General features: G+C 47.4%; 2 protein-coding genes across 2 annotated transcripts in view; both read right to left on the bottom strand.

Moving 5' to 3' along the window:
* The window catches only part of ttn.1 (titin, tandem duplicate 1), a 168,373-nt gene that overhangs the window by 109,797 nt on the left and 34,965 nt on the right, over nucleotides 1-23,611 (bottom strand). Inside the window, exons 41-55 of the mRNA XM_084022712.1 lie at nucleotides 9,858-10,148; nucleotides 9,229-9,516; nucleotides 8,716-8,832; nucleotides 8,194-8,476; nucleotides 7,831-8,014; nucleotides 5,675-5,755; nucleotides 5,183-5,450; nucleotides 4,725-4,934; nucleotides 4,453-4,530; nucleotides 4,352-4,378; nucleotides 4,229-4,282; nucleotides 4,115-4,156; nucleotides 3,122-3,190; nucleotides 2,764-2,829; nucleotides 2,520-2,597 (exon numbers count right to left, since the gene is read on the bottom strand). Of these exons, the coding sequence (XP_083878838.1) occupies nucleotides 2,520-2,597; nucleotides 2,764-2,829; nucleotides 3,122-3,190; nucleotides 4,115-4,156; nucleotides 4,229-4,282; nucleotides 4,352-4,378; nucleotides 4,453-4,530; nucleotides 4,725-4,934; nucleotides 5,183-5,450; nucleotides 5,675-5,755; nucleotides 7,831-8,014; nucleotides 8,194-8,476; nucleotides 8,716-8,832; nucleotides 9,229-9,516; nucleotides 9,858-10,148 (2,136 nt within the window). The remainder of the gene's footprint in view (nucleotides 1-2,519; nucleotides 2,598-2,763; nucleotides 2,830-3,121; nucleotides 3,191-4,114; nucleotides 4,157-4,228; nucleotides 4,283-4,351; nucleotides 4,379-4,452; nucleotides 4,531-4,724; nucleotides 4,935-5,182; nucleotides 5,451-5,674; nucleotides 5,756-7,830; nucleotides 8,015-8,193; nucleotides 8,477-8,715; nucleotides 8,833-9,228; nucleotides 9,517-9,857; nucleotides 10,149-23,611) is intronic.
* Nucleotides 15,784-21,470, bottom strand: LOC311022139 (titin-like; the record flags this gene model as incomplete). Its single annotated transcript, XM_084023172.1, has 13 exons — nucleotides 15,784-16,076; nucleotides 16,193-16,480; nucleotides 16,564-16,842; nucleotides 16,922-17,203; nucleotides 17,665-17,943; nucleotides 18,414-18,695; nucleotides 19,023-19,157; nucleotides 19,237-19,416; nucleotides 19,612-19,890; nucleotides 19,976-20,254; nucleotides 20,709-20,990; nucleotides 21,077-21,298; nucleotides 21,416-21,470. The coding sequence occupies 13 exons, from the start codon at nucleotides 21,468-21,470 to the stop codon at nucleotides 15,784-15,786; spliced, it is 3,135 nt and encodes a 1,044-aa protein (XP_083879298.1).

The following is a 23,611-nucleotide window of genomic DNA, read 5'->3' as shown; positions in this document are numbered from 1 at the left end:
CAACACAGACATTCGGGCAAAACCTTTGAAGAGTTAGCTTAATAGCCCACAATAAAATATGCAAATATTGGGTTTAATGATCAAGAATGAAGAGGATTAGTTCAAAAGATGTTGAAACATATGTACCTTGTCGCTGAGGCTTTTTAGCCTGAAGAATTTGCTTTGGTTTTTCCCAGTCTTGTGGTGTTGTTGGTGCTAGGCGGCCCAGTACCGATACCTCTGGTATCAATTTCGGAGCCTCTGGAGTTTTCTCCAGTTCCAATAGAGGCTCAGTAACCATTTTGTGTACCATCTTTGGTTCTTCTTGCACTTTCTTAGGGGCTTCAGGTACCATCTTTTTTTCTTCTACAACCCTTTTTGGTTCTTCTGGATACATCTTTGGTTCTTCTAGAACCTTCTTAGGGGCTTCAGGAACCCTCTTTGTTTCTTCCACAACCCCTTTAGTTTTTTCTGGATACTTCTTTGGTTCTTCTGGAACCTTCTTTGGGGCTTCAGGGAATCTCTTTGTTTCTTCTAGTACTTTCTTGGGTTCTTCTGGTATCTTCATTGGTGTTTCCTGAACCTTCTTTGGCACCTCAGGAACCCTCTGTGTTTCTTCCACAACCCTTTTTGGTTCTTCTGGTATTTTCTCTGGTGTTTTTTGAACCTTCTGTGTCACCTCAGCAACCCTCTTTGTTTCTTCTAGAACCTTCTTAGGTTTCTCTGGAAGCTTCTTTGACTCTTCTGGTTTTGTTTCAGAGACGGACCTTGGTGCTTCTGGCTCAGGTTCACCAGCCAAAAGATGCGGTTTTCTTGCAGGTTCAGGTGTCTTGGGTTCTGAGATAACTTTCAAGAACATTTATGTATAACATGATTATCTTGTTAAAGATATACTGAAAAATAAAACCCAAAGTGCAAGTCACACTCTAACGAGTGCTCAAAGATATTCATAGAAGGTATTTCGGAAAGATTACTTTCCATGTGATACTGAGATGCAGTAAAATTGATAAAACTAAATTAACCTAAAATATGAGAAACAACACAGACTGAAAATAGAACAGTGCAACAAAGAGACTTATCAAGAGCAGTACCTTTAGTCGGAACAGCTTTAGCCTTTGGTGATAGTTGAACCACAGGTTCCTCTGGTCTGGGTACATCTTGCACTTAAGGGAAGATGATGTATTGTTTAACGAATGACCGAGACTAACATGGAATCAAAGACCATCCTCTTAACGAGTGTATTAAGAGTCTGACAGAAGACATGAGAGGAAGGACAAGTGAAGGAGTCAACGATCAATACCTTTAGCTGGAAGACGTTCTGGTGTTGAGGGAGTAATCTTGGCTGCAGTTGGCTGAACTACAGGTTGTTCAGGCTTTGGTCGCTTTGGTGCTTCAAAGAACATTATATAAACATATATTCAGTATCCTACTGGTAACCACTACGGCCCACTCTAACGAGTGCTACTACACAAACAACGTAGATTTGTATTACAGAAAGAAGATCACATGATGACACACATCAGAGATGGGAAGTCTTTCCAGTACCTTGAGTTACAATATCTTCAGTCTTTGGTACAATCTGGTCAACGACGTCCTCTGGTTTGGCAACAGCTGGCACTTTGGACAACATCAACAAGTTTTCCATTTACTCTACATTTAACACAACTTACTGTGGGATCAAGGTGTGAGCTTATTATTAATATACTACAGCTACGACATTGTTTTTCTTCGTTAGTTTGTTGCTATGGAAAGCTTTATCCAACAACCCTGAAAGAGGTTAGCATGAAGAACAATCAAGACCTACACCAGGACCAGAGCAACATGACACACAACATACTGAACAACACAAAGCTTTTCCAGGTCAACTACATTACCTCTTGCTTTAGGTTGTTGTGTTTGTTTCTTTGCAGGTTCAACTTTCGGTGCTTCAGGTTCAGGCTTCATTTCAGGCACCGGCGCTTTCTGAGGCGCCACTTTAGGCTCCCGAGGAGCCCTGGTTGGCTCTGGTGATGGCTTTGGTTGATACGGTTCAGGTGTGACCTTTCTGGTCTCTTTTTCTTGTTCAGGTTCTGGTTTGGTGTAAACTGAAGGTTGTTCAAGGTTAACAGAGAAATATGACTGAGTTAACACAGAGTTAACGAAGAGTTGAAGAAGCAAAGATAAGACACCAAACATGAAGAGACATAGACCAGCAAGACTGGACGCCAAGACCACGACACTCTCTACGCATCGTAAGAACGTTCAGCTGACACATTTTAGACAACATGGAGTCTTTCAGTCACAAAGAGAAAACCTCAGAGAGATTAAAGAAAAGGGATTTTAAGATTCACAATCTTGTGTAAATAAATAAATAATTATAAGTCAACGTTATCATCTTTATCAATATGACACGTGAATGTAAAATGTAAGGCCATTATAAATTCAGATCATTAATATGTGCCTTCATGTTTTAAAAAAAATCTTTAACAATGTTTTTCATCCCTTTTTGTCCTTGTAGAACAAAGACTAAGAAGACAAACAAACGTTGTTGGGATCGTTACCTTCCGGGGCCGGAGGTTCCTCCCGCCGAGCCGGAGCGGTGACCGTCACCTCTGCCTGCAGCTTCTTGGCTTCTGGTACTTTAAAATATTATCATGAAGTTCAGTTTTCTGACCAAGTTAAATGTTAACATTAAGGATGATTTATTAACTTTAAGAGAAATAAACCAACAGAACAAGAAGTACATAAATGGGACAGGATGACATACAGGAAGTGGTACAAACAAGAACAGGTATTGGCTGATACCTGGAGCTGGAGGCGGAGCTTCAGGCTTAGACGGCTCCTCCTCTGGTCTCCTGTAAACCTCCGGAACTTGAAGATGAAGAAAAGTCACATTAAAACTCCAACAGCAAAGTCCTACTCTGCTTCCTCCTTCAACACAGCTCAGAAGAGGGTTAATAAGAGCGACAGGACACCAAACACAAACCCGAAGAAGGTCCAACGTAGAGGACAGACAAGAAAACAGACGAGACTAAAAGTTGATCTACGGTCAAACAGCTGTGGAGAAAGAAAGCTTCTAGAAGCAGCTGCCGCTGTTGGAAGCGTTAACGAGGAAACAAACATGGCGGCTAACGGAGTTTGGATCAGCCACAAGCTTCTGTACCTGCAGGGACGTCTTCTCTCGTCCCCACCAGAGTCCTCTCCACCGTCTCTGCCACCAGCCGCCTCTCTTCTGGTGGACAAGAAACGGACACTTAGACGGTCGCAGGAGACATGGAGGACAGAAGGACATGGAGGACAGAAGAGACATGGAGGACAGAAGGACATGGAGGACAAAAGAGACATGGAGGACGTGGAGGACAGGAGGACAGAATGATATGGAGGACATGGAGGACAGAGGGACATGGAGGACAGAAGAGACATGGAGGACAGAAGGACATGGAGGACAGAAGAGACATGGAGGACAGAAGGTCATGGAGGACAGAAGGACATGGAGGACAAAAGGACAAAGAGGACATGGGGGACATGGAGGACAGAAGAGACATGGAGGACAGAAGGACATGGAGGACAAAAGGACAAAGAGGACATGGAGGACAGAAGGACATGGAGGAGAGAAGAGACATGGAAGACAGAAGGACAGAAGAGACATGGAGGACAGAGGGAAGTAAAGAGATAATGCTGACGCCTGTGATGGAGGGGAAGAGTGTCATTAAGAGATGATCACATGATCACCTGATCACACGGTTCATGTTTTAGAAGATTATAAAAAACTTGCACATCTGACTTTAATCTCAAACTGAATCTAATCTCTGACATTCTGAATATTAGATCCGATCTGAATATTCAGACTAATTAAATCTCAGAATTTCATTGAATTCTTGGCTTTTTGAATGAATCTGAGATTAATGTCAGATTTAATAATCTTCTGTTTGAGGGATGAAGTCTTGGGTTGTGAATGATGGATTTATGAATATTAACGGAGGTCAAACGAAACAACGCGGTTATTTAGGATGAGGGTTACAGGAGGATGAAGAAGGTTTTAGGATGAAGAGGATGACGAAGGTTTTAGGATGAAGAGGATGACGAAGGTTTTAGGATGAAGACGATGACGTAGGTTTGAGGATGAAGAGGATCACATGGTTAATGTTTGCTGTACCTGTCACTTCTGTTCGCTCTTCGTGATAAAATTGCGATGAATCTTGGGATAAAAAGAGACCAATGAGGTAAAGAAGCTGAGACATGGCGAGCTACAGTTGGGTCTCAGACTCACCTCGGACGAACAGCGACGCCACCTCGGGGACGCGGATCGCCGAATCGGGGACGTCTGGACGGTAAAGTTCAGTTAATTCATGTCGAGGTTCAGGGAACGTGACTGTCTGTTTGCGGTACTCACCCTGAGGAAGCTTCCCTAACGGCACGTCTGAGGAGGACAAACACACAGGTTACCACGACGACCGTTACCTCACAACCCTCAGCTATGCATCAACTACACACCTTTGCCGGACAGGTGGAGCTCTGCGGAGCTGCGAGCTTCGCCCATCGGCTCCAAACGGGCGATCACCGAGTAAACGCCTGACGGGACATATCATCATCATCGTCATTATGAGCATTATTAAAAACTACTAGTCTTCATTTCCAGCTGAGAATCAAACCATAAAGGAAATCTATAAATGAAGAAGGACCTCCAGTGTTCTGCTCGTTGGCCCGCCATGTTTATAAATACTAAAAGTTTAACCTCATTAGAATTCAGAATTCATCGGACCAACCTTCGTCCTCCGCCGTGACGTTGCGGATGGTCATAAAGTGGCGTCGGCCATCGGTCCTGAAGTTATATTTGGCGCTCTCTCGGAGCTCCCATGAGTCTTTGTACCACATGACCGTGGCATTGTCGAAGGACAACTCGCACTCGAAGGTGGCGCCGTGGCGTTCACTGACCTCCACGCTTCTGATGCTTTTAGTGAACTGAATTTGTTCGGCTGAAAGCAGACGGTCAGAGTTAACTCGCTTTCATGGACGTTATGATTCTTTTATTGAACCGTTCTGACTGAACACGAAACACAGAAGCGAAGAAGTCCAGAGACAGGAAGAGGTCAGCTGGTTAGTCGGACCCACCTGTCCTCACCAGCGCTGCTGATGATCAGATAAGGAGGCGGGACATGAGGACACATTACAGACGGACAGACGGTGTCCCTCACATGGGACAGGTTCACTCTCTCACACCTACCTGCGACGGTGAGCTTGGCGTTGGAGATGTGGCGACCACACACCACGCGGTAGGAGCCCTGATCTTTGAGCTGGCAGTTCTTGATGCGGAGGTAGTGGCGCTCGCCGACGCTGCTGATATCATACTTGTCGCTGGGGTCCAGTTTCTGGGTCCCCTTGTACCAGGTGAGAGTGATCTCTGGGTAGTTGATCCGGATCTGGCACTCAAAGGTGGCGGTCTGGTTCTCCGCCGTTGTCTGGTCGCTGATGTCCTCAATCACAGAGACGGGCTGAAACAAACAGAGCAAGTTTTTAATATCATCATCGTCAATGCCGATGGGGCCCGACGGGGCCAATGGGGGTGGACCAGGTCCACGGGGCAGATCAGGACTGAGCCTGATCCGGTGTGGATCTTGTGAAACCTTCCTGGAGGCTGATGAGGGTTCACGGTTTCAGTCTGAAGACCCGATAACCCCTAAAAACCAGTGCACTGGTCCTGGTTGTGTTCAGGTACCTCTGAACTGATGTGTCCCTCCAGCTGCTCGATGAGTCGGGCCATGTCCTCTTCCTCTACGCGGCTGCCATGCTCCACCTCCTGCAGCGGGGAAAACCACGTTAATGCAGGACCATGAGGGCAACATCCACAGAAATGGAACCGGAGGAGAAGGAACATTGGACTGTTTTCAGAGGTCAAATGGTGATTGTTGTTAATTGTCATGGTGACAACACACGTGGGGCTGTAAAGTGATGTCACAGCTCTGGAGACGACTGATTGGATAGTTAGCTATCTAGGCAGTAGGTTAGCTATGGAGCTAGGCTAGGCTGGGGTGGGGACGGTGGTCAGATGGGGTGGGTACGGGGGTCAGATGGGGTGGGGACGGTGGTCAGATGGGGTGGGGACGGGGGTCAGATGGGGTGGGGACGGTGGTCAGATGGGGTGGGGACGGGGGTCAGATGGGGTGGGGACAGGGGTCAGATGGAGTGGGGACGGGGGTCAGATGGGGTGGGGACGGGGGTCAGATGGAGTGGGGACGGGGGTCAGATAGAGTGGGGACGGGGGTCAGATGGGGTGGGGACGGGGGTCAGATGGGGTGGGGACGGGGGTCAGATGGAGTGGGGACGGGGGTCAGATAGAGTGGGGACGGGGGTCAGATGGAGTGGGGACGGGGGTCAGATGGAGTGGGGACGGGGGTCAGATGGGGTGGGGACGGGGTCAGATGGAGTGGGGACGGGGGTCAGATGGGGTGGGGACGGGGGTCAGATGGAGTGGGGACGGGGGTCAGATGGGGTGGGGACGGGGGTCAGATGGGGTGGGGACGGGGGTCAGATGGGGTGGGGACGGGGTCAGATGGAGTGGGGACGGGGGTCAGATGGAGTGGGGACGGTGGTCAGATGGGGTGGGGACGGGGGTCAGATGGGGTGGGGACGGTGGTCAGATGGGGTGGGGACGGGGGTCAGATGGGGTGGGGACGGGGGTCAGATGGAGTGGGGACGGGGGTCAGATGGGGTGGGGACGGGGGTCAGATGGAGTGGGGACGGGGGTCAGATGGAGTGGGGACGGGGGTCAGATGGGGTGGGGACGGGGGTCAGATGGGGTGGGGACGGGGGTCAGATGGAGTGGGGACGGGGGTCAGATAGAGTGGGGACGGGGGTCAGATGGAGTGGGGACGGGGGTCAGATGGAGTGGGGACGGGGGTCAGATGGGGTGGGGACGGGGTCAGATGGAGTGGGGACGGGGGTCAGATGGGGTGGGGACGGGGGTCAGATGGGGTGGGGACGGTGGTCAGATGGGGTGGGGACGGGGTCAGATGGAGTGGGGACGGGGGTCAGATGGAGTGGGGACGGGGGTCAGATGGAGTGGGGACGGGGGTCAGATGGGGTGGGGACGGGGGTCAGATGGGGTGGGGACGGGGGTCAGATGGGGTGGGGACGGGGTCAGATGGAGTGGGGACGGGGGTCAGATGGAGTGGGGACGGGGGTCAGATGGGGTGGGGACGGGGGTCAGATGGAGTGGGGACGGGGGTCAGATGGAGTGGGGACGGGGGTCAGATGGGGTGGGGACGGGTAAAGTGGATAAAAACTTGTGAATCTGATAAAAGAAATACATTTGTACAAATAAAACTAGTTATTGAATTCATCATTTGTTAGTGCTGGGGTGCTTATCTGTGTGTTTGTGTGTGTGTGTTTGTGTGTGTGTGTGTGTGTTTGTGTGTGTGTGTGTGTTTGTGTGTGTTTGTGTGTGTGTGTGTGTGTATGTGTGTGTTGGTGTGTGTGTGTTTGTGTGTGTGTGTGTGTGTGTGTGTGTGTGTGTGTGTGTGTGTGTGTTTGTATGTGTTTGCGTGTGTGTGTGTGTGTGTGTGTGTGTGTGTGTGTGTGTGTGTGTGCATACAGAAAATCAAATGATGAGATGATTTAAAGGCCTTTGCACACTGAGTCTGCTTTTTTCGTATTTCACACAATGAATATCACTCCAATAATAATTACGACTTTGCATTATGTCGATCAGGTTTTTTTTAGCATCAGTCAAAAGGCGTTTAGAGGTTTTTGACCACTCAGAGCCACCATAGAGCCCACAAACATCCATATATCGCGTTTTCCAGGTCATTTCTCAGGTGAAATGTTTCTCATGTCTGATGCGTGAGACTTCAGAGCCCTGTCTCCCTGTCTCACCACTTTTCCCGTCGCCATCTCCTTCTCCCGCTTCAGGAACTCCACGGCCTGCAGGATGGCGCGGTAGTCATGGATACCGTGCTCCTGCAGGATCTTCTCGTAGTCTTTGGGGTCGTGACCTCTGAGCAGCTCCACGATGTCGACATCTCCCTCCTTCTTGGGACTCTTCTGCTTGGAGGGAGTCCTGAAGAACACAAGGACACAATCAGAGACAACACATCTGTCCTCAACAGAGAAACTGACGTCTCCTAAATATCTGCAGTAATATCAACGTCTGCCTCCTGATTTATTGATCTTTGTTCATCTGGTTTCCTGCCTCTCTACACCAGTCAATGACAGAGCCAAAGAAAGAAGTGAACGTACTTCTTCAGCCTCGTCCTCATGTCTCCCACAGCCTCGGCTTCCTCCTTCTTGGTGACCTCCATGTCGGCGCTGCACTCGATCTCGCCGTGCTTGTTGGAGGCAACGCACCTGTAAAGTCCAGAGTCGGACTTGGTCACCTCCCTGATCTCCATTTTGGCGTCTTGGCCCTTGTGTACGATGGAGATACGACCACCGGGGGTGATCTGCCTCCATTTGCCCTTCATCCACTTGACGCTGGGGATCGGGTCGCCGCCGATCTTGGCGATGAAGGTGGCGGTGCCCTCTGAGGAGGGAACAGACTCTTTATGTCCTCTAACATGTGATTGGACCAATGATCCTCTGACTTTTACAACATTTATGTCCTTAGACATGAACTGTAACATCTGACACACATAAACAACAAACTTTACACAACGGCAATCATTATTTTCTGAGTCTATAACAGCCTGACTGAGGTCAGTTGTATTTTGTCGTTTCCCTGACGATGAAGCGTTAATCTACTTCCTGTCACGGTGGACTTACTCTCTGAGACAGAAACGTTCTTCGGTTCCTCGATGAAGAAAAGGTTGTCGAGTCTTTTGACTGGAGCAGCAGCCGGGGGGGCGGCGGCCTCTGTGGGGGGGGCTTTGGCTCCTGAATCTGAGGAGAAACCATAGAGGTGAGTCCACGTTGGACCACGAGGAGCCCAATGAAACCAAAAACCTGAAACATGACTTTCAAACCACATGACTTGTTTGACCAGACAAAGACTTTGAAAGTTCAAGTCTCACTGAAACTTCTAGTCTCTTTTCTACGGGACGTATGTCTATAAACATAACGTTGATTTGATGGTTGAACCTTCTCCAGCTCTGATTGGTTCTAACAGGAAGATGATATATTGGATTAAATGTTAAAAGGACGTCTGAGACAATATGAACAAATATTCATGATGATTTATGATGATCGCTGTGGAGAATAATATTCTGAAACCACCAAACACAACGTTTAGCTGCCCGTCATGTAAGAAGCCATAGTAAAGAGTGTAGCCAGCGGTACCTTTCACGGTGACCTTGGCCTTGCAGAAGTTGCTGCCGCTGGCGTTGCTGGCCTTACAGAGGTAATCCCCCGCGTCGCTCTTTGAGACCAGACTGACCTCCAGGGAGGCCGTCCCCCCCACAAATGTGATTTTGGTGTTTCCGCCGGACTTCAGCTCATTCCTGTCCTTCATCCACTGGATGGTCAGAGGGGGAGAACCGCTGACGTGACATTTGAGGTTCAGTTTGTGGCCCTCAGGGACCGTCAGCAGCTCCAGAGGGACATCGAACTTTGGAGCCTGGCCGGTTTCTGAAGGATTGATGGGACAGAAGCAGGACAGCTACAGATACCAGCTTTGAATCAGGAAGACGTGGACATGGAGTAGAAACCTTCAGGGGAAACCAGACTAGTCCAGACAGTCCCAGGCTCACCACCACAGCTAATCATTCTACAGTGAGATAATAGAGAGAAAACTAGTGGCTAAGCCCCGCCCCTTCCTTTGGTTACTACTTGGTTGTAACGGGACACTAACATCGTGTTTTTTAGAAAGATTTTAGATCCTTTAACCTTCAGATGAACCATTACAGAACAAGAAACACAATGGTGATCAGTATTAAATCAACACTGAAGACAAACGGACACATTCGTACCTGAGATGGTGAGAGAAACCTGACAGGAAGCTTTCCCGGCTTCATTGGATGCCGTGCAGCTGTAGACGCCGCCGTCAGAGCTGCTGGAGTCTCTGACCACGAGCACGGCCATGTTGTTCATGAAACTGACGTCGTATTTGTCAGAGCTGTAGATCTCGTGGTCGTCCTTGTACCAGGTGACCACCAGTGGCTGGGAGCCGGACACCCGAGCCTCCATCATCACCGTCTTACCTACGGAGTCCGCCATGGACTCGGAAGGCCTCTTGGTGAAGTTTGGAGGAACTTTGCGCTCTGTTAGTGGGGGAGAAAGGGAAGAAGATCAGGCTGCGTTGGGGTGTTGGGAAATGGTTCAAATGGATCCGTAGAAGTCGGGAGGCCACCGGGCCGAGCAGGACAACAGAGAGCAACATGGGAGACGACATGGAATATCAAGCCAGTTCAACACATCCTACTATGAATCCCTTCTTTGAGCAAGCAAATATGTATTTGATCCAACAGGGAAACATGCTCTCCAGACCAGGACCAGGTCATTCCAAACCCAACAAACACAGGACCACGTGACCCAGGACTTTGTAGACGCCACCAAGTTCCTTCATGTTACCAACAAGCACGGGACGCAGGAAACGACAAGTACACCGAGGTTAGTGACTGGACTGACACCGGCGGAACCACATCAGACCGTCGTTGCTGTGTTACCTATTTTAACGTGAGCGTGACAGCTGACGCTTCCTTCCACATTGGAAATATCACAAGTGTATTTTCCCGCTGCTGCAGGTCTGTCGCTGTAGAGGACTTCCAGAATGCAGGAGGACTTGGTGGTTTTGACGTTGTACTGGTAAGACGCCCAGATCGGCTGGTCGTCCTTCTTCCACGCCACGTAGACCCGCTGGCTGCCGGCGTACGTACACGCCAGCCTCAGAGGTCTACCCAGCTCATGGCAGACATCCTCCAGCTTCTGGACGAACCGAACAGGTTCTGAGAGGAGCAACGTTGACATCAGTCACAATAGACCTTTACATGCGGAGGACGGACAACTGAACCCAAAGAGTCCGTGGATGTGAGGAAGTGCAGCTAACTGAGGAAGATATGTAGTCGCTAGCTCTAGGATGTATTCACCTCATGCATGAATGAAGAGAAGCACTGTTAGTGTTACCTAGCGTGACATGAGCATGGCAGATATCAGAGCCTTCGCCGTTGATAATTTCGCAAGTGTATCTTCCGCGAGCTTCCTCCCGGTCACTGTTGAGGACGTCCAGCAGGCTGCTGCAGTCGCTGGTCTTGACATTGTACTGGTAGGAGGCCCAGATGGGTCTCCCGTCTTTCCTCCAGCTCACATTCACTCCCTGGCTACCAGTGAACGCCACTCTAAGCGTCAGCGGCTCGCCGACCCTGAACGGGGTGTTGGTCAGCTTCCTGATAAAGCGAGCAGCTTCTGTGAGGAGCAGTGAGGAGGGTTAGATGCAGAGTGAAGCAAGCAGAAGCAAAGATGAATCCTTAACTATAATGATGGAGATGGTTTAATTATGATAGGTGGACTATAAGATCGCGTGGTAATCCCAGTCCGGCTTGCCTTCCACCTGCCTCCGTGGTACAACGTGTCACCTTTGAGGTTTACCTCCAACAGCTGCACAGTTAAAAATCCTTCAGAGTCCATCTGGAACATCTGCATGAAGCTAAAGGTCTACGGCCGTATGAAACGTACCGACTTTACTCGATGAGAAGTATGCGTGAACACGTCCCACCCCTTCCTGTGTCCAGAATAAATACGTACGGTAGGAGATGGATATTTTTTAAATATTCTTTCCTATTTTAATTGCTAAAGATGTTTGTCAGTTTAAAAGATAATTTTAAAAAGACGAGCCAAGCTAACGTCCGTGTCGGTGTCGTCCACGGAGTGGTTTTAAACCTACGACACTCTGAGACTTTATCTGTTAAAACATCAGACGTGGACTTCTGGAATCCTTTTAGAAGACAAACAAAGAAAGCTCCTCAGGGAGCCAAGTGGCGGACAGAAGCCGGTCTGGGAGGACCATGAGATGCTGTACATGGTTGAGATGTGAACTACCTTTCTTCGAGCTTTTACAGGTGACGTAAGCATCACAGCTGGCCGAGCCTTCAGCGTTAGAGACCTGACAGCAGTAGAGCCCCGCCGCTTCCTGCCTGTCGCTATTGAGGACTTCTAAAACACACGAGGACTCGCTGGTCTTCATGTTGTATTTGTACGAAGCCCAGATGGGCTTGCCGTCCTTCGTCCAGCTCACATGCACGCGCTGGCTGCCGTTGTACGTGCAGGACAGACTCAGCGGGTCGCCCAGACGGAACGAGACGTCCTGGAGCGGTCTGTCAAAGCGTAGCGGTTCTGAGAGAAGCAACAGTGGTGTTAGTGTGACATGAAGGCCGAGCTGCTGGCCAATCAGTGAGGCTGTTAGAAGGTAAGGTTACCTAGTTTGACATGAGCCTGACACAAAGCAGAGCTACTAGCATTGGAGATCTCACAGGAATATCTCCCAGCAGCCTCCTCTCTGTCACTGTTGAGGACCTCCAGGACACACGAGGTGTCCGTAGTCCTGATGTTGTACTTGTAGGAGGCCCAGATGGGTCTCCCGTCTTTGGTCCAGCTCACGTACACGTGCTGGCTGCCTGTATACGTGACCTGGAGCCTGAGAGGCTGGCCCACCCTAAAGGTCAGATCCTGCAGCCGAGTCACAAAGCGCACAGGTTCTAGGAGAGGCCAGATGTTAGCGGTTAGATGAGGAGTCGTTAGCAAGCAACCTGTGGTCAGTGAAACTAGTGATGAGGCTCATTGTTTGAATGAATATCTGTTAACCATTAACCAGCCCCTCCAGAACGCCAGTGAATTATCATAATTTCACTTCACATTCACCAAAGTGACATTTGTGTTTTTGAAGCGGATTTTGTAGGAATTATTTTTGGTAAAGTTTCACTCACTGGAACAAGTTGGATTTAAATGATTTAAACAGATAATCCAGCAAAACACTGGAGGGATTGATTATTGGGCCAATTGTCCCGATACCAATAAATCCGTAAAATAAAAAAGTTTTCATTTGAGAGAATAAAATCAATGCGCCCTCCTTTAGGTTGGTACCTAGTTTGATCTGAGCGTAGCAGATGGCGGTGTTCTCAGAGTTGGATATTTCACAGGAGTATCTCCCTGCTGCTTCTATGCGGTCACTGTTGAGGACCTCCAACACGCAGGACTCGTCCGTGGTCTTGACGTTGTACTTGTAGGAGGCCCAGATGGGTTTCCCGTCCTTTCTCCAGCTCACAGAGACCCGGGGGCTACCGCTGTAGGCGCAGTAGAGCTCCAGAGGCCGACCCAGTGTGAACGTGGAGTCCTCCAGCTTTTTAATAAAATGCACAGGTTCTACAGGAAGCAATGTGATGTTAGCTGCATGTTTGATATGTTTCAGCAAAGCCAATGAAACCTGCTGGATGTTAGTGTTGTTACCTATCTCAACCACAGCGTGGCAGATATCAGTGCCCTCGGAGTTCGAAATCTCGCACGAGTATTTCCCGACGGCTTCGCGGCGGTCGCTGTTGAGAACGTCGAGTCTGCTGGTGGAGTTGGTGGTTTTAACGTTGTATTTGTATGATGCCCAGATGGGTTTACCATCCTTCATCCAGCTGACGTAAATCCTCTGGCTGCCGGTGAACAAGCACTCCAGGGTCAAAGGGCGGCCGATTTTATAGAAGGTGTTTCTCAGTTTTCTCACAAAGCGAACTGGTTCTAAGAAATCAAGTAGCAACGGTGGTGTTAGAGGAGAGAAGCAGTAGATTTGGACAAGCTGGTTACAGGACGACTCCCTGATCAAATCCATCTCGTACAACATGATGTTCCCACACAACCAAACTGCACTCTTATATTTCCAGAGAAACGTAGCTTTATCTGGACCGAAGGGTTGCAGATTTACACAGTTATAAAGACGATTTCTTTGTAGAAAACTAAACAAAAAAATATACAAAACTACACAGTTAGGTTTAGACAATAAACCTACTTGGTTAGGTTTAGTAAAAATCATCATATTGCTTAAAGTGACTATGAAACTATTCGGTTCACATGGGATGCCAACATCTGGTGGAAGCCCTGTGGTTTGCATGCTCGTTGTGTGGGAACAGTTTTTAGGAGAAGAGGCGAGCAGCTCAGGTGGTTTACCTAGTTTGACATTCGTGTGGCAGACATCGCTTCCTCCAGCGTTACTGATTTCACACGTGTATTTCCCGACAGCGTCTTCTCGGTCACTGTTAAGGACTTGCAGGATGCAGGTGTCTCCGGTGGTCTTGACGTTGTACTTGTAGGACGCCCAGATCAGTTTGCCGTCCTTCTTCCAGGTCACGCTCATTCTCTGGCTTCCAGTGAACACGCATTTGAGGGTCAAAGGTTCACCGAGTCTGAAATAAGTGTCTTCCAGCTTTTCCACGAAGCGAGGCGGCTCTGAGAGGAGTAATGGTTGGTTAGTTGCATGAAGCCTGCGCTATGTTTTGCTGGCATGCAGGTAACAGTCTAAACTACCTGAAGTTCAGGTTTTTAGTCTGAGATGACGACCACAACCTGCTGAGCCCTTCTAGAGCCCAGCAGAAGGCCAGAATTGGTAGAGGTTTGTGACTTTACCTAGGCTGACATGGGCGTGGCAGACATCGTTTCCAACACTGTTGGAAATTTCGCACGTGTACGTTCCGGCTGCGTCGGGCCTGTCACTGTTGAGGACGTCCAGGATGCAGGTGGAGCTAGTGGTTCGAACATTATACTGATACGAGGCCCAGATCAGCTTGCCATCCTTCTTCCAGTTGACACAGACCCTCTGGCTGCCGGCGTATGTGCAGACTAGTTTCAGAGGCTGACCCACTATGAATGTGGTGTCCTCTAGCTTCTTGATAAAGCACACAGGTTCTGCAGAAGCAATGTGATGTTAGAAAATTGTTATGTTGCCATGCATTAGCCTCTGCGTCAAAGATAACTGGGTGGATTATAACCACTGAGAGAACGCTACTTTAGGATTTCTGTCCCAGACAACCTTGAAGACAACTCTTGTATAATCAAGTATAAATCACTGTCATTCAGATGGGAACCATCAAAACATGTAACTATTAATTGAAACGTGACGCATAATCACCGCAGGATTCATAAACACAGAAAAAGTAGTATGGAGCAAACCTTTCATGGTCACATTACAGCTGGCCGAGGCTGAACCGACCCGGTTCTCTGCCTGGCAGACGTATTCGCCCTGATCGAACTTGGTTGTTTTGGTCATTTTCAAAGTGGCAACACCGTTTGTGAAGTCCATTGAGCAAGCGTTGGACTGGCGCAGCTTCCCGCCAGCTTTAAACCAAGCAACGGAGATGTCCGGAGTTCCACAAATACAGCATTTTAGGGTCACCGCGTTGCCAACGGTAACCTCCACTGGCTCCATCTTTTCAACAAAGTACGGGCGCTCTGAAGTGAAAGATGGTGATGGGGATGATTTAGTGTGACTACAGATGTTGAGTTGATGAATGAATGAATGAATGAATGAAATGAAGCTACAAACCATGCACATTAAAGATTTTACCTAGAATTGACACTTGTGCTTCAGATCTGTCACTTCCCACTCCGTTGTCTACTTCACAAGAGTATCTACCGGCGGCCTCGATCCTGTCAGAATTAAGAACCTCCAGGATGCAGGAGGTGTCCGTGGCGATCACATTGTACTCATACGAGGCCCAGATGAGTTTACCATCCTTTTTCCAGGTCACGTTGACCCTGGGGGTCCCGGCGAATGTGACCTCAAGCCTCAGAGGTTTCCCCTTTTCAGAGGAAACATTCCTCAGCTTCTTCACAAAGTGGACTGGTTCTGAGAGACGTAATTCCATCATCAGTCATATGAAACTCACTTTCAGAAGTGCACAGATGGTTAAAAAAAGACATCTATCATGCTAACACACCTTTAACACACAGGGTAACAGGGCAGCTTTCCTTCCCTGCATCGTTAATGATCTGACAGGTGTACTCTCCTGCGTGGGACTTTTCAACTCTGTGAAGTACCAAAGTGGCGACATCTTCCTTCAGGGCGATCTCACAGCCTCTTCCATGCTGCATTTCTTTGGCTCCTCTGAACCATTTGACCTTCAGGGGGGCGCTGCCTTTAACTTTAGCTGAGAAAGACACGTCTTTGCTGGGCAAAGTTTCCTTCGCTTCAGGTGTTTCCACAAAAGATGGAGGCTCTGGATTCAGATAAAAAAAGGTGTGATGTAATATAATGGATAACTTTCTGTCAAGAGTCCGATCCCGAGTTGGCAAAGATCCCTAAATGTTCCACACTTTATTCTGGTTTACTGACCTGTCACGTTCATTGAAGCACTTGTCTCACTGGCTCCTGCAGCGTTTACAGCTTTACATGAGTATTTGCCAGAATCTGACATCTTGATTGTGGGAACTCTTAGTTTGCAGCTATTATCAGTGCAGCTAATGTCGTAGTTTGGCCCAGTCTTGATCTCCTGGCCATTGTGGAACCAGGAAGTTGTTAAAGGAGCAGAGCCAGTGACCTTGCACTCCATCTCACCTGGTTTACCCACAACAAGGTGGGTGTCTCTCAGCTTCCTGATGAAGCTCGGTGGAATCAACTTATCTAGTGTCAGAAAAAAAGTAGTTAGTAGTAGCTAGCTGCAAATGACGATAAGAAAGTTGGTCATACATGTGATGTCCACCAACCTGAGACAGAGAGCTTAGTTTTGCTAAATGCTGTACCAACATGGTTAGTAACCTCCAGCCTGTATTCTCCAGCATCAACTTTTTCAGCAGACCGAATCTTCAGGGAGGCAACCTTCTTTGTGAAGGACATCTGATATTTTGCACCAGCAGACAGCGCTTTGTTGTCCTTGAACCACTTAGTTTTCAGTTCTGGCGTGCCAGACACTGTGACTTCCAGAGCTGTATTATCTCCTGACTTCACATTCAAGGACTCTGGACTATCCACGATAGCAGCAGGTTCTAGAAGTTAGGGAAGAAGATGTTAAACTAAACTCGTCAAACTGTCAGTGGAAGGATTCAAGTCTGGAATCCTACAAACCTAGAATGGAAACTTGGGAGACAGACTCCACAACTCCAGAATCGTTCTTCAACTGGCAGGTGTATCGACCACCGGTGGTCGTGTCGGCCGTGGGGACTACCAGGGTGACCACGTTATTCTCAAAAGTGATCTTCCTGTTGTCACCATCTCTGAGAACGTGATCCTGGTCCTGAACCCAGGACACAGTCAAAGGTTCTGAGCCTTTGACTGAAGCAGTCAGTTTCAGCTGCTGACCGACTGTCACCGACTGGTCGGACAGTTTCTGGACAAAAGCTGGTTGTTCTGAATGGTAATGGAAACATCATTAGACCAGTCGAGGACAAAGGTCACAGCAGAACCCAGTCTCATGGCAGGTCATGAAACAGTAACAAAATGCAATCTATTAGATTCATGTAAAGGGACCTGAATTTTCAATTTTTTGTCTCTTAGCCTGAGAAAGACTACTTATGGTGGTGGGGGGGTAGATGGGTCCAACAACACAGGACTTTAACCACCAGACCTGTTTGACAACGCATCTCCTAAAATAAAGCTAACATTGGTTTTGTTGTCTAAATCTAATGTTTGTTTGGTAGCGTAACATCGTCCAGACAAAAACATGGTGCAGGAACAAACTCACAAAAAAGGAAAATGTGTGTCCAAATACACGAATGATAAGATTAGACTTTTGTGACCATTTCATGAATTGCTGTGAGACTGTGTTGAAGACTAAGCTGTGAGGATATGACTTCTGATTCTGTACTAACCTTTCAGGCTAACAGCAGCGCGACATGATCCACTTCCTACATTGTTTGACACCCTGCACTCGTATAAACCAGTGTCCTCTTGCTCCAGTTTCATAATGTGAAGAGTGGCAGAGCTGCCATCGGTGACCATCTTATACTTCCTGCTGTCCTTCAGTGGCCTTTTGTCTTTGTACCAGTTGATCTGGAAAGGCTGAGTGCCGTACACCTCACAGTGTAGGCTAGCATCTTTGCCTTTAATACCCTCAACTGGACTTGGGCTTTTAATAAAGGATGGGGACTCTGGAAAATATATTAAAGATATATTAACAAGCTGCAAGCAACTTGTTCGGGACGTTTTTTGGGACAGAAAAACTTGTAGATGCTCATGCTTAGGTTCAGTCCATGCTAGATGTATCCATCCAGGTGCAAAGACCAGTAGTTATGATCGGAAAAACCAACATAGGACAAGGAAGTCATGGGGGTAAACGATAGGTCAATCCACAAATAGGGAAAAACAAGTCTGTAAAAAAGAGGACACACTCAGACTCATGCTATCCGACACACTGGAGGACAAGAAAGTGGAACTTTTCTGAGACAGAGGGTTTTGGGTTCCATGCTGGAGGCTTTAGAGAGGGGTCCAAAAACAGATGAGGTCAAACTCAAGATGTAAATCTGCATCAAAAGGGATTTTCATTCCGTCGTTTTCATGCTATACAAGTTCAGAGGGGGCAAAATCCACAAAACAACCAGATATGTATCGGAAAGCTGACCTTGAACTGTGAGAACGGTGCTGCAGCTTGCACTGCCAGCATCGTTTTGAGCCTCACAGGTGTAGACTCCATTATCTTCAAACTTTGTGCTGCGCAGCTGGAGGTACGCAGTCGAGTCAACAAACATTATTTTATAGTTGCCTCCATCGCTTATCTTTTGGTCGTTTTTGTACCAGCACATATTGAGGGAGCGTGCGTTGGTGGCCTTGCACTCCAAACGGAGTCCCTCACACTGCTTCACAAAGGTAGTGGGAGGGAGTTTCAGGATAAACTGAGGGGGCTCTGCAAATTAAAAAAAGACCAAGTTACTACGGTGAGAACAAAGTAATCTTTGAATCTGGTACGTATGGAGGATGGTGAAATTCAGAAATTCAGAAAATAAAACCAGAAGAGTTATGAAGTTGATAAAAAAGATGGAGTTAGTTGTGATGATGGAGGTGGACGATAAAAAAAGAAGAGTCCAACCTTTCACCAACAACTCTGCTGTCGTTTTTGCGGCGCCTGCTGTGTTGCTAACTTGACAAGAATAAATCCCACATTGCAGAGTCCCAACTGAGTGCAGCTCTACAGAGGAGGAGCACGTCTCCAGTCCAATGGTACATGACGGACCAGTGATGAGCTCCAGGTCATCCTTAAACCATTTCACCATAAATGGAGGTGTTCCTTCAAAAACACTCCTGAAGACAACAGTCGACTTGGGAACAACAGCCTGAGATTCAGGCTCAGCTGTGAACCTCGGAGGCACTAAAACCCACACAGAACATTGATTACACACAAGACCTTTCAGCTGACAATTATATGCAGTCAACCTTTGAGTGCTAACCTGTAGCTGTCAGAACTCCACTGCACACACAGCTGCCGGCCACGTTGGTAATTTTACAGGAGTATTCTCCTGTATCCGTACTCTCAGTCAGTTTCAACTCCAGCGACACAGTATTCTCAATGTGCAACAGATCAAATTTGGAGCTCTGGTGGATCTTTTCTTTCCCTTTGCTCCATTCAACTGATATTGGAAAGGAACCAGACACTTTGCATGCCATGGTCACCAACGAACCCATAACTGCTTGAATGTTTGTTAGTTTCTTAATGAACGTCGGAGGAATTACTTCTTCTGTTTGAAGGGACACCAAAAAGTAAATAGTCAGAGAAGAAACACAAATATTATTTCTAGTAAGTGTTGAAGAGTAACTTTACAAACCTAAAACAATCAGCATGACTTTACAGCTGCAGGTCCCAACAGAGTTAATGGCTTCAAACAGGTATTGTCCCCCGTCTTCCATCTGAGAGGATGGTATGTTTAGGACGCTCAGGTTGTTCTCATAATACAGATGATGTTTTCTGCTGGACTGCAGCTCTTTGCCATCTTTAGTCCATTGCACCCTGATCTGAGGAGTCCCAGATACCCTGCACTCCAGACTAACTGGATCTCCACATGTCACTTTGACTACCTCTGGTTGCTCCAGGATCCTAGGTGGTACTACAACACCGAGAAGAAGAGGTGAGTGGACTTGTTATAACCATTGGAGCTACCTGTGATGTGATGAAGGAGAATCTAGAGGTACCTTGCACTACGAGGGTGGCGGTGCATTTGTCCTGCCCAGCCTCGTTTACAACCTGACAGGTGTAATTTCCGCCGTGAGTCTCCTCACAGGCAGGAATCCTGAGAATGGCCTCATTGTTCTCAAACGTTCTCTTAACCTTTGGATCCTCTGAGATCCAGATCTCATCTTTCTGCCATTGCACAGAGAGAGGCAGAGAACCATTCACGGTGCAGCGAAACATCACCATGTCTCCCAGAGTCGCAGAGCCGCTTTCTATCTTCTGAACAAATGTGGGAGGGACTAACACAAAAAATACATTGTTGTGATACCAGAAAGAGTTCAGTGCTGAATGCCTCATGTATGTCAGTGTGATGTATCAACAAACCAACCTTTCAGAGATAAAGCGGTAATACTGGTACAACTGCCAACCTCGTTGGCGACCACGCACTGATAAGAACCAACATCTTCCAATCTACAGTCCTGGATTTTCAAGCTCACATTTTCACAATCAGTAAAAATATACTTCTGGCTGGATTTGATTGGCTTTTCATCTTTAAACCATGTGATGTTAAACGGAACACTTCCTGCCACTTTGCAAGCAAACAATGCGTTGGAACCTTTAACAACTTCAAGAGACGTTAGCTCTTCAGCAAACAACGGAGGCTCTGAAATGACAAATTAAATTAAACTTAAGCAGCCACTGCTTTGTATTAGTGATGTGACATAAAATGTAAACATGTAAAGTGAAACCAACCTTTCACCTCCAGCTCCACAGAGCAGCTCTCTGTGCCTGCTTCATTGCAGACTTCACAGAAGTATTTCCCGCCATCGTTTTCACTTACTTGAAGAATCTCTAACATTGCTACAGAGTTCATGAAGAACATCTTGTGTTTGACACTTTGGTGAAGTTCAGTTGAATCTCTGAACCAATGCACAGAGATCTCCGGAGAACCAGAAACCTTACACTCAAACACCTGACTGTCACCCCGTCTGACTACTGACACGCATTCAGGTTTGTCAATGAAATAAGGTGGTTCTGAAAAAAACATGCAGAAGTTACTTAAGAATGGACATCACTAGAAGGTGAAGAAACTTGATAGAAGGTGAGAGACCAATATTGACCTTTAACAAAGAGCGTTGCCTGGCAAGAAGTGGAGCCAACATCATTCTGTATTTCACAGATGTATTCTCCAGAATCGGAGGTTTTGGCAAAGAAGAGCTCCAGTGAGCTTGACGTGTTGTCTTTGACCACGGAGCAGTCGACACTGGATAAAATGTCTTTCTTGTTTTTAAACCATTTGGTGGTCAGTGGTGGCGTGCCAGAGACCAGAACATTGAACTGGACTTTGGAGCCAGGCAAAACATTTAGGGACTCAGGCTTTTCATGAATGAATGGTGGTTCTGTTGGTGGACAAAACCTTCTTTTATCACATGGTCACAACATAAACAATGGGATTTTACCAATGAGGCCGATCACACCGAGAGCTTTGCAAGAAACCGTCACCAAAACAATCATTGTTATCCTATGGAACAGCGCGTCTGACGTCACCCGTCGGTTTGTGGACTAGGGTTTTGACACTTTGACAGGTGGCGTTGTAAAAGTGGCGGCTGTTGCATGCGTCTTGGTTTGATCGGGCCTTAAAATACTGAGGATGCTTGATGAGTTCTAACCTTTAACAAACAAGATCCCAGAACACTGGACGGTTCCTGCTTTGTTTTTAGCGATGCAGGTGTAGCTGCCGCTGTCTTTACTGTCAAGATTAGAGATTTCCAGAAAAGCAACATTCTCAAAGAATGTGCTTTTGTGTTTGTCATCAGTCTGGATCTCTTTCTCATCTTTGTACCATTGTATGGTTATCGGCAGAGAGCCGGATAAAAGACACTCCAGATGAGCAAACGATCCTTTGATACCTTCCATCTGCTTCAGTTTTCTTGTAAAAGACGGTTTAATAATCTGATCTATTATATACAAAATGCAAAAAGAATAAATTGGATGTATGAATGAAATAAAATAGATTAATTGATAAAATATATTAAACTTTGGGATAAACTGACCTAAGACAGTAATGGCTGCCTCACAAGAGCTGCAGCCGGCACGGTTAGAAACCTCAAAGGTGTAATCGCCGCCATCGCAGTGCGCTGTTTTAATGATCTGGAGCACAGAGCTGCTGTCTGTAATCTGGATTTTATATCTCTGGCCTGATGTCAGCTGCTTTCCCATCTTCATCCACCTGGACTTGAGCGGTTTGGTGCCTGAGAATCGGCATTCCAGCCTGGCCGGGTCGCCCTCGGTCACACAGATGGACTTTACATGTTCCGAAATATTTGCTGGCTCTGGGATAACCACATGGTCCAAAACATTGTTAGCTGCTCCCACAGGTGTTAATGAGACACAGGACACGTCAAGCTGGACAGAAAGCAACAGCAGTGAAACAAACATCCTACAAACCTGTAACTATGAGCACAGCGGCACTTCGCTGAGTCCCGGCTTTGTTCTGGGCCTGACACACATATTTCCCACCGTGTGACAACTGAGCATTTTTCAAATTCAACACAGCGCTTGTTGTTTCATAGGACATCTTAACATGCTCGTCTTCTGTGAGCTCCTGATCATCCTTGAGCCACGTGAGGTTCATGGGAAGTGCTCCAGACAACATGCACTGCATAGAGACCTCAGAGCCCACCAAGCAGGACATGTCCGCTAGTCTCTGAACAAATGATGGCGGTTCTAGTGAGAGAAGACCACAAGTCAGGCTGTAGGCTGCAGGAGGATTGGCACAAACACACATGATCCATCTCCCTCAGCTAACCCATCTCATGGCTGTGAATAGAACTGGAACACATTTTAATGCCACGCTGCCAGAATTTGTGAAAAATGCAGAAATTGAATTGAATACAATCTTTCAAACTTTCAAAATCCATAGACACTTGGGCAGCATGTGGAGAGAAAACCTTGAATGAGATGATTTGATCCATCCTGGGACTAACCTTTCAGTGAAATCTGGCAAGAACAAGACATCTCCCCAACATCGTTTGCAACAGTGCACCGGTACGTCCCGGCGTCTCCGCCCTCACAGTTTGAGATCTCAAGAGTGACGGTGCCTTTTTCAACACTGATCTTATGTCTCTTGTTGCTTCTGATCAGTTTGTCATTGAGGAAGCAACTTATTTCAAACAGAGGGGAACCAGAAACAGTTCCCTCCAAGATAATATTGGATCCTTTTACGAACTCGGCTGACTCGAAAGACGAGACAAACACTGGAGGGTCTACAAAACAAAGATAATTCAATGTTATATTTCGAGGCAGTGGAGGGCTGAAGAGTTCATCTGGTCTCATGAAGACGGTCTGGTCCACAGAATTCTGTCAGCTGTTCAACATTACAAACACTCCACACTCTTTGGTATGCTAACGTGTCTCCTCCAGTCAGGCAGGAGGCTTCCTGAGAATGCTTCTGGTTTCTGAACTCACTTGGAGGATGCTCAGAGAACTCTGCTTGGCTGTTTCTTGGATACTTGTATGGCTAACTGTATGTTTACGTTTTTTTCTCTCCTAACGAATCAAATAATGAACTCGATAGACACACAGGTGTGCAAGAAGTGTTGCGAGTCAGCTCATCCTCCGTGACTAACCATCATTAACGATGGGAGAACGTAACA

Source organism: Eutrigla gurnardus (genome assembly GCF_963514095.1).
Source record: "Eutrigla gurnardus genome assembly, chromosome: 12".
Taxonomy (NCBI): Eukaryota; Metazoa; Chordata; class Actinopteri; order Perciformes; family Triglidae; genus Eutrigla; species Eutrigla gurnardus.
This window is presented reverse-complemented; position numbering and strand designations above follow the sequence as displayed.